Genomic DNA, 10,682 nt, shown 5'->3' with positions numbered 1-10,682 from the left:
CCGACCAATCAGAACCAAATTGGCTGGCAGAGGAGGGCAGTTGGGGGCAAGATCAGGCCTGCAGGGAGGGCAGTTGGGGGCAATATCAGTCCAGGAGGGGAGAGCAGTTAGAGGTGATCAGGCAGGCCGAAGTAGTTAGGGGAGATCATGCAGCCAGCCAGCGGTCCCAGACTGTGACAGGGATGTCCCATTGGAGAGGGTGAAGTCTTGACTGAGGAACCCCCCTCCGTGCACAAATTTTGTGCACCGGGCCACTAGTGCAAAAATGAATAAATACATAAAAGTGTAGAATTACTTTTGAAGCATTGAAAAATTCTGGTAAGTATTTGATGGTCATAAGAAATAGTTGTTAACACTAAAGGTATACTATGGTTATGCAAGGAAATGTCCTTTTTTTTAAGAGAATACTTTTGAAGTGCATAGGGATGAAGGACCATGATGTCTGGGGTTTGTGTTAAAGTTCTTCAGAGAAAGAAACACGGAGGAAAAGAAGGGAAGGAAGGAGAGAGCAAGCACATATGACAAAATCGTTAAGTCTGGTAATGGAAGGGGGATTCCTTCTGCTACTCTGCTTTTGCACATGTGGGGAAATTGCATGTGGTGGAGAGGGGTTAGGGCCATGGAAGGTCAGGCTGGTTGTTTTGGTGGGAGTTTGAGAGGGAGCTGGGAGAATCCCAGTGGCCCACATTTCCACACAGCAGGTGTATAGCATTGATTATTTATTCAATAATAATTAAAATCCAGATTTTAATTAAAAGACAGGTGGACAATGGTTTGGAGGTGTGTTTTTGGAATTATTTTAATGAAAGTTCCTTAACCAATCAATGAGCCCAATTTGGATAGAGAAGCAAATGGCCACTTCCTGGTGGAAATGACCTTAGGCCTTGGAACTATTTCCTACAGCATCCTGATAATACTTTACCCCCATAAACTGCTCATCGTGGATTTGCAAAGCTATGCAACTGGGAATTTCACTCCTGCGAGACTTCGGGGTACACTTGGTTGTCAGGAGCCAGCTGGAAAGAGATGGTAAGCAGCCCACTCAACAGCAACAGGAATGCAGCCAGAACCGCCACGGGCACGCTGCTGCCGATCTCCTGCCAGTCCGGCCTGAAGGGGATGTGGAGGGATGGCGGGAAGCGTATGCCCTCTTCACTTATCACAGCGTGGTAGTTCCACATCACGGCAATGAGGATAAATATGCCACCTATGATGCTCAGGACTCCAGAAGCGAAGAACAGATTGCAGGTGGTGTCCTTCTGAAGCTCTCCCGCGTACACTCTGCGCAGGCCCATGATCGTGAGCACTTTCCCCAGGAGTGCAAGGAGGCTGGCGGCCAGCAGCAGGTGCTGACCGATGCGGATATCCAGCGGCAGGTAGGTGTCACTGTAGGTGTAGCGGTGACACGCTATGGGTCTGCTGTGGAGGCTGTAGGGCTGGTAAAAGCAGACCTTCCACATCCCCACGCAGGCCAGACCTCGGGAGGGGGCGGCGCTGCTCTCTATGTACCATACCCTCCATTTGGCCAGGCCCAAGCAAACCATGGAGAACATCCATCCCAGGGTGTTGAGGGCGAAACTCGCTGCCTGGCAATTGGGATGGACGTAAAAGCCCATGGCTCTGTATCCAGGGGATCTGCAAACCAATAGAGGGTGTCATGAGGATGGGACCCACGGCCTGGACCTGCCCCCCGGGGTGAGTGGCACTATATTGGAGAGGGAAATGCCATATTCCAGAATGGAGACACGTGACCCCCATGCTCTGCTGGCGAAGGGTCCTTGGGCAAGATTTACTGAAAGCCTTAAAGTATACAGACTTTCACCCTGCAGGACAGGTAAGGGGTTAGAGCGTCTTCCCAACGGGCCATGTTGCAGAGCTCAATCCCTGGTCAGGGCACATACAAGAATCAACCAATGAATGCATCAGTCAGTGGAACACCAAATCGATGTTTCTCTCTCTCCCTCTCTCTCTGTCTGGAATGTCAATCAAAATATGTACAAACTTTCAAACAGGCAGTTCTACTTCTGGACATTTGTTTAAAGACACAATTAAGATTGGCTACAGCCCAGCAGGCGTGGTTGAGCATCGACCTAAGAACCAGGAGGTCAGGGTTCGATTCCTGATCAGGGCACATTCCTGGGCTGTGGGCTTGATTCCCAGTGTGGGGCATGCAGGAGGAAACCAATCCATGATTATCTCTCATCATTGATGTTTCTCTCTTCCTCTCTCTCTAAAATCAAGAAAATATATTTTTAAAAGACAATCTTATATGAAAGAAAGGAAGGAAGGAAGGAAGGAAGGAAGGAAGGAAGGAAGGAAGGAAGGAAGGAAGAATGGATTGAAGGAAGGAAGGAAAGTAGGAAGGAAGGAAGGAGGATGAAAGGAACAGAAAGAAAGAAAGAGAGAAAGAGAGAGAGAGAGAAAGAAAGAAAGGATGCATGGAAGGAAGGTAGAAAGAAAAGATGGATGGATGGAAGGATGAAGGTAGAAGGAAAGGAAGCAGTGATGGATGGGAGGAAGTAAGGAAGGAATAAAGTAAGGAAGGATGGATGGAAGGAAGGAAGGAATGGTGGATAAATGGATGGACGAATAGAAGGAAGGAAGGAATGATGGATGGATGGAAGGAAGGAAGGATGGGAGGAAGGAAAGAAGGAAGGATGGGGAAGAAAGAAAGAAAGAATGGAAGACAGGGAGGATGGAAGGAAGAAAAGAAGGAGAGAAAGATGGAAGGATGGAAGGAAGGTTGGATAGATGGCAGTTAGGAAGGATCGAAGAAGGATGAAAGGAAGGCAGGAGTTATGAAAGGAAGAAAGGAAGGAAGAAAGGGTGGATGCATAGATGGCAGGAAGGAAGGAAGAAAAAAAGAAACAACGCAAGAAAGAAAGGAAAGAGAGAAGGTAGGAAGGAAGGAAAGAAGAAAGAAATGAAGAAAGGGAGAAAGGAAGAAAAAAAAGACAGATGCAAGGAAGGAAGGATTGATGGAAGGAAGGAAGAAAAATGGATGGAAGGAATGAAGGATGGAAGGAAGGCAGAAAGGAATGGTGGAAGAAAGGAAGGAAGGAAGGAAGAAAGGAAGAAAGAAAGAAAGAAAGAAAGAAAGAAAGAAAGAAAGGATAAATGGAAGGAAGGAACAAAGCAAGAAAGAAAGGTAAAAGAGAAGGTAGGAAGGAAGGAATGATGGAATGAAAGATGAATGGAAGGATGGATGGAAGGAAGAAAGGAAGGAGTAATGGATGGGAGGAAGGAAGGATGGATGGAAGGAATAAAGGAGGAAAGGAAGGAAGGAGTAATAAATGGGAGGAAGGAAGGGAGGCTGGAAGGAAGGAAGGAAGGAAGGAAGGAAGGAAGGAAGGAAGGATGGAAGAACAAAGGAATGATGGATGGAAAGAAGGAAAGAAGAAACATAGCAAGAAAGAAAGGAGGAGAGAAGGTAGGAAGGAAGGAAAGAAGGAAGAAATGAAGGTAGGAAGAAATGGAGAAAGGAAGAAAGAAAGGAAAAAAGGATGCAAGGAAAGAAGGAAGGATGAATGGATGGAAAGAAAGGCTGAAGGAAGGAAGAATGAATGGAGGAATGAAGGAAGAAAGGAAGGAATGATGAAAGGAAGGAAGGAAAAAAAAAAGGAAGGAAGGATGGCAGGAAGGAAGGAAGGAGTAATGGATGGGAGGAAGGAAGGATGGATGGAAGGAAGGAAGGAATGATGGATGGAAGGAAGAAAGAAAGAAAAGAAGGAAGGAAGGAAAGAGTAATGGATGGGAGGAAGGAAGTATAGATGAAAGGAAGGGAGGAGTAATGGATGGGAGGAAGGATGGATGGATGGAAGGAAGGAAGGGAGACTGGAAGGAAGGAAGGAAGGAAGAAAGGAACAAAGGAAGGATGGAAGAACAAAGGAATGATGGATAAAAAGAAAGAAGGAAGAAACATAGCAAGAAAGGAAAGAAGGAGAGAAGGAAGGAAGGAAGGAAGAATGAAAGAAAGAAAGAAAGAAAGAAAGAAAGAAAGAAAGAAAGAAAGAAAGAAATGATGAAAGGAAGGAATGAAGGATGGACGGAAGAAAGAAAGAAAGAAAGAAAGAAAGAAAGAAAGAAAGAAAGAAAGAAAGAGAGAAAGGAAGGATTGAAGGATTGAAGGAAGGAAGGATGGATAAATGGATGGATAGAAGAAAGAAAAGAAGGCAGGAAGGATGAAAGGAAGAAAGGAAGGATGGAAGAACAAAGGAATGATGGATGGAAAGAAGGAAGGAAGAAACATAGCAAGAAAGGAAAGGAGAGAAGGAAGGAAGAAAAAGAAAGGATGAAAGGAAGGATGAAGGATAGAGAAAAGAAAGAAAGAAAGAAAGAAAGGAAGGATTGAAGGAAAGAAGGATGGATAAATGGATTGATAGATAGCAGGAAGGAAGGAAGGAATGATGGACAGAATAAAGGAAGGAAGGAAGAAAGGAAGGATGGAACGAAGGAAGAAAGAAAGGGTTGAGTGATGGATGGGATGAAGCAAGGAAGGAAGGATTGATGGAAAGAAGGGAGGGAGGATAGCAGGAAGGAAGGAAGGATGGAAGTAAGGTTGGATAGATGTCAGGAAGAAAGGAAGGAAGGAAGAAACAAAGCAAGCAAGAAAGAAAGGATGGAAGGAAGGAAAGAAGTAAGAGAAAGAGAGAAAGAAAGAAAGTAAGGAAGGAAGGAAGGAAGGAAGGAAGGAAGGAAGAAAAAAAAGAATGTAAGGAAGGATGGATGAAAAAAAGAAAGGAATGATGGATGGAAGGAATCCTATATAATAAAAGAGTAATTTGCAAATTAACCATCACTCCGCTACACCCACAAGCCATGCCCACAAGACAATCAGGAGCGAATATGCAAATAAACCCAACCAAGATGGCTACCGCCACAGAGAGCAGGAGGGAGGCTTGGGTTTCCCCGGCGATGGAGGAAGCCAAGCTTTCCACCTGCCCTTGCCGGCCTAGGACTACACTCAAGGCTACAAAGTTTCAATGATAGAAGATACATAAACCCAAACAGAAATGGCGGCAGCCACGGAGCTGGAAAGAGCAGGAGGCTAGGGTTGCCCCCTGGCGATGGAGGAAGCCAAGCTTTCCGCACACCCTGGCTGGCCCAGGCCTCCGCTTAAGGCTACAAAGTTTCAATTATAGAAGATACATAAATCCCCCCAAAAATGGCTGCCGCCATGGAGCAAGCAGAAGGCTTGGCTCCGCTCCAGGCTACAAAGTTTCAATTGTAGAAGATAAATAAACCCCAGACACCAGGGCCTCCGCTTGGGTCACCAGGGGGAGTGGCTGGCCTGCAAACCACCACAAGACCCTCACCCAGGTCACCACATGCCCCAAGGGGACCCCCACCCTGATCCGGGACACCCTTCAGGGCAAACCAGCTGGCCCCCACCCATGCACCAGGCCTCTATCCTATCTAATAAAAGAGTAATATGCAGATTGACCATCACTCCAACACACAAGATGGCTGCCCCCATGCGGTCAAAGATCCTGCCCCCATGTGGACACAAGATGGCCACCACAAGATGGCCTGCAAGGGAGAGCAGTTGTGGGCGATCAGGCCAGCAGAGGAGGGCAGTTGGGAGGGACCAGGCCTGCAAGAGAGGGCAGTTTGGGGCGATCAAGCATGCTGGGGAGGGCAGTTAGGGGTGACCAAGCCGGCAGAGGAGGGAAGTTGGGGGTAACCAGGCCTGCAGGGAAAGGCAGTTGGGAGGGACCCAGGCCTGCAGGGTAGAGCAGTTGGGGGGGACCAGGCCTGCAGGGGAGGGCAGTTAGGGGTGACCAGGCCTGCAGGGGAGGGCAGTTAGGGTTGACCAGGCCTGCAGGGGACGGCAGTTAGGGGCAAACAGGCTGGCAGGGGAGCAGTTAGGCATCAATCAAGCTTGCAGGGGAGTCGGTAGGGGCTGATCAGGCTGGCAGGCAGAAGCGGTTAGGGGCAATCAGGAAGGCAGGCAGGTGAGCAGTTGGGAGCCAGCAGTCCTGGATTGTGAGAGGGATGTCCAACTGCCCGTTTAGGCCCTATTCCAGGATTGGGCCTAAACAGGCAGTTGGACATCCATCGAGGGGTCCCAGATTGAAGAGGGTGCAGGCTGGGCTGAGGCACACCCTCCTCCCTCGTGCATGAATTTCATGCACCGGGCCTCTAGTAAAGGAATAAAGGAAGGAGTGATTAACAGGAGGAAGCAAAAAAAGGAAGGAAGGAAGGAAGGAAGGAAGGAAGGAAGGAAGGAAGGAAGGAAGGAAGGAAGAGAGGATGGGAGGAAGAAAGAACAGAAGAAAGGAAGGACTGATGGATGAATGGATAAAAGGATGGATGGATGGATGGATGGATGGATGGATGGATGGATAGGTGGATGGAAGGAAGGAATTATGGATGGAAGGAAGAAAGGAAGGAAGAAAGAGAAAGAAAGAAAGAAAGAAAGAAAGAAAGAAAGAAAGAAAGAAAGAAAGAAAGAAAGAAAGGAAGGAAGAAAGAAAGGGTGGGTGGAAGGAAGGAATGATTGATGGAAGGAATAGAGGAAGGATGGATGGATAGATGGATGGAAGGAAGGGTGGGTGGAAAGAAGGATGGAAGGAAGGAAGAATGGATGGTTGGATGGATGAGTGGATAGATGGATGGAAGTAAGGAAGGAAGGAGAGAGAAAGAAAGAAAAAGAAAAAATGGAAGGAAGGAATGATGGAAGGGTGGAAATAAGGAAGGAAGGATGGAAGAGGGGAAGGAATGATGGGTGGAAGGAAGAAAGAATGAAAGGAAGGAAGGAAGGAAGAAAGGAAAGAAGGAAGGAGAGAAGGTATAAAGGATGGAAAGAAGGAAGGAAGGAAGGAAGACAAAAAGGAAGAAATGAAGGAAGGCAGGCAGGAAGGAAGGAAGGAAGGAAGGAAGGAAGGAAGGAAAGAAAAAAGGAAGGAAGGGTGGCCTGTGTTCACCTTTCCTGTAAGACCATTGATGACAGTTAACCTGTTTACAGAGCAAATAAAACAGTTAAATAAAGTGACGCCCCCTTCTCGCCCCCTCTCCCGCCCCAAGAAATCTCAGGGCTTTCCTAACCAGGGAGAAAATAAAGCCCAATCGTTACCCAAACAATATGAAAAGGCAGATGAGGACGTCTCAGAGGTACAAACGGTAGTCCCTGCCAAGCAGTAACAGAGATAAGGAAACCAAACATTCTCATGTTTCCAAGGATCCCAGGCTGGTCTGCAGGCCTGTGACAATAGTCTTCTTAAAGGGCCAGGGTCAGGGAGCAGGTCTTCAAGAGGTGAAGTCTTGCCCTGGCTGGTTTGGCTGAGTGGATAGAGCGTTGTTCTGGGGACTGAAGGTCCCGGTTTCTATTCTGCTCAAGGGCACATGCCTGGGTTGTGAGCTGGATCCCCAGTGTGGGGCATGCAGAAGGCAGCCAATCCATGATTCTTTGTCATCATTGATGTTTCTCTCTCTCCCTCTCCCTTCCTCTCTGAAATCAATAACAATATATTTTTAAAAAGAGTTGAAGTCCTTCTACAATGGAAATGTCCTTGTTGAGGTCTCATAGCAGATAGGCACTGTGATTCCTCAGAGTCTTAAGTAGAGAGCCTGGAGGAAGGGGAAGGTGAGGGGAGAAAGTGTGTCCTGATGGGAGCCAGGGCCAGGCCACGGGGCGGCCTCCTTGAGCGGGCATTGGCCCAGGACGGTGGGGGAAGCTGCCCTGGGTCCTCTGGGGCGCCTCTGTTCTGTTCCACTGGCAGAGGTCCCCTCCCTCCCCCCTCTCCTCTACCTTAAATACGGCCATCACCCGACTCTGCTCCCACTTGCACCTGCTGGTATCCAGGAGGCACGCTGTGCCCCAGGCGCGGCCCCTGCTCGGCCTCCCTCCGCTAGTGCTGTCACCAGCACCCCTAGCTGCCTGGGGCCCCCGGCAAGGGGCCCGGCACTGCCCCACGCTGGCCCTGAACCCAAAGGCCACATGGCAGCCTCTGGCTCCTGGGCACCATGGGAGGATTCCCGGGAGGAGGAGGAGGAGAGAAATGCCACCGCCCTCGGCGCCCTCGCTGTGCTGCACCCACGGGAAATGCGCGGGACACCTTCTCCTGCCTGATTCCTGTGAAACAAGAATCCAGTGAGGCCCTTACACAGTCATTCCCAAAGAGCCCTGGACAGGGGCTTGGAACTCTCTTCCCCGCTTCCCAGAGCAGACCCGCCCTGGTGGCCGCCTCACCTTCTGCGTCTCAGCCCTCATGACCTGTCCCCTTGCTCTCTGGTGACACTGAGGGCGAAGAGGGGACAACAGACCTCTTGCTACAGCCCAGCGGTTCCGTCATTCCCACGCGTGATCAGCAGGATGCAGGCGCGCCACCCTCAGCAGGGTATCAGGTTCCAGAAACCGGTCCTCATCAGAAGCATGTCTCCCAGGAGCTTCCTTGTTCAAACAACCAGAGGTTTCACTCTCTAAAGAACACACACCCTCTTTCAAACCTGGCTCAGTGGATAGATCATCGCCCCACGGCGTGAGGGTTCCGGGTTTGACTCTGGTCAAGGGCATATACCTTGGTTGTGGGCTCAATCCCCAGTAGAAGGCAAACAGGAGGCAGCTGATGGGTGTTTCTCTCTCACAGATGTTTCTAACTCTCTATCCCTCTCCCTTCCTCTGTAAAATCCATGAAAATATATATATTTTTAAATGAGACCGACTACAGGTGTTTACCTGGGAGCCACTTCCCAGCCATTCCAGACCTGCATGGAGAGTGGGTAAGACTCCGCCCAAGGCCAGCCCTGACCATCCATGGGATGCAGAGGCTCCTTTCAAACCCGTGGGAAGGGAGCCGTGGTCTCTCACTCGGTGCAGAGGCTGTGACTTCCTCCCAGTTCTAAGGACAGTGTGCACATCATGGCAGGCAGCGAAGGGACATTTCCTAAAGAATGCTTCTACCACTTCACACTCGCTCCCTCAGAGGGAAGAGGGCAGAATCCATTGCCTACAGATCGGATTCAAAGCCGAGAGGCAAAGGATCCATTGACCATTCTAGGTCACAGGCACTGTCTTCGGAACACATATTTGAATAACTCACAGAATTTTGCCCCAGGTCAATTTTTTTCAAACACTGTGCTCTCAGAGACTTAAATACTCTTTGAGAACAAGCTCATTTCAGCCTAGATGGTGAGGCTCTGTACTTGAGCATCGACCTAGGAACCAGAAGGTCACGGTTTGATTCCTGACTGGGGACTTGATCCCCAGTGGGGATGTGTAAGAGGCAGCCAATCGATGATTGTCTCTCATCATTGATGTTTCTATCTCTCTCTCCCTGTCCCTTCTGCTCTGAAATCAAGAATTTTTTTTTAAAAAAAAGAGAGCTCCCCTCTCTTAAAAAAAAAATTAAGACTTAAGAGTAGAGTGAACATCTTATCCTAATATATAAAAACCCTGGGTCCATCACCTCCAGAGGCTCGACCAAACAGAAGTCAGTCCTGCAGTCAGCACTGGGTTACCATGGTGACCCAGCACTAACTGCTGCAGCTGCAAGCATGGTGACCCAGCACTGAGTGCTGAGGGGGCTGCGAATCAGGCCTGGGAGAGAGGCCTGAAGAGAGAAACAGGTTCTGATTTGTAGCCTGTATGGCAGCTGTTGATCAACACTTGCCTCTCTCTTTCTCTCCTGGCCTCCACGGGCTCTGCTGATAAGCCCTGCCTTTCTGATGAGGCCCTGTTGACAGGCCCAGAGACTCTGATTGGCATAGAAACCGACCAATCAGAACCAAATTGGCTGGCAGAGGAGGGCAGTTGGGGGCAAGATCAGGCCTGCAGGGAGAGCAGTTGGGGGCAATATCAGTCCAGGAGGGGAGAGCAGTTAGAGGTGATCAGGCAGGCCGAAGTAGTTAGGGGAGATCATGCAGCCAGCCAGCGGTCCCAGACTGTGACAGGGATGTCCCATTGGAGAGGGTGAAGTCTTGACTGAGGAACCCCCCTCCGTGCACAAATTTTGTGCACCGGGACACTAGTGCTAAAATGAATAAATACATAAAAGTGTAGAATTACTTTTGAAGCATTGAAAAATTCTGGTAAGTATTTGATGGTCATAAGAAATAGTTGTTAACACTAAAGGTATACTATGGTTATGCAAGGAAATGTCCCTTTTTTTTAGAGAATAATTTTGAAGTGCATAGGGATGAAGAACCATGATGTCTGGGGTTTGTGTTAAAGTTCTTCAGAGAAAGAAACACGGAGGAAAAGAAGGGAAGGAAGGAGAGAGCAAGCACATATGACAAAATCGTTGAGTCTGGTAATGGAAGGGGGATTCCTTCTGCTACTCTGCTTTTGCACATGTGGGGTAATTGCATGTGGTGGAGAGGTGTTAGGGCCATGGAAGGTCAGGCTGGTTGTTTTGGTGGGAGTTTGAGAGGGAGCTGGGAGAATCCCAGTGGCCCACATTTCCACACAGCAGGTGTATAGCATTGATTATTTACTCAATAATAATTAAAATCCAGATTTTAATTAAAAGACAGGTGGACAATGTTTTGGAGGTGTGTTTTTGGAATTATTTTAATGAAAGTTCCTTAACCAATCAATGAGCCCAATTTGGATAGAGAAGCAAATGGCCACTTCCTGGTGGAAATGACCTTTGGCCTTGGAACTATTTCCTACAGCATCCTGATAATACTTTACCCCCATAAACTGCTCATCGTGGATTTGCAAAGCTATGCAACTGGGAATT

The 10,682-nt window shown here is 48.5% G+C and overlaps 1 protein-coding gene across 1 annotated transcript; it reads right to left on the bottom strand.

Annotated features, from left to right (window-relative positions):
- Positions 1 to 971: 971 nt before the first annotated feature.
- Positions 972 to 1,616, bottom strand: LOC308239478 (claudin-34-like; the record flags this gene model as incomplete). The annotated part of the gene is made up of 1 exon (XM_080652281.1): positions 972 to 1,616. One exon carries the CDS (start codon positions 1,614 to 1,616, stop codon positions 972 to 974), a length of 645 nt encoding a protein of 214 aa, XP_080508407.1.
- Positions 1,617 to 10,682: the final 9,066 nt, after the last annotated feature.

This window comes from Plecotus auritus, assembly GCF_963455305.1.
Source record: "Plecotus auritus genome assembly, chromosome: X".
NCBI lineage: Eukaryota > Metazoa > Chordata > Mammalia > Chiroptera > Vespertilionidae > Plecotus > Plecotus auritus.
Note: the sequence above shows the minus strand (reverse complement) of the source record. Positions and strands in the feature narration are given on the sequence as shown.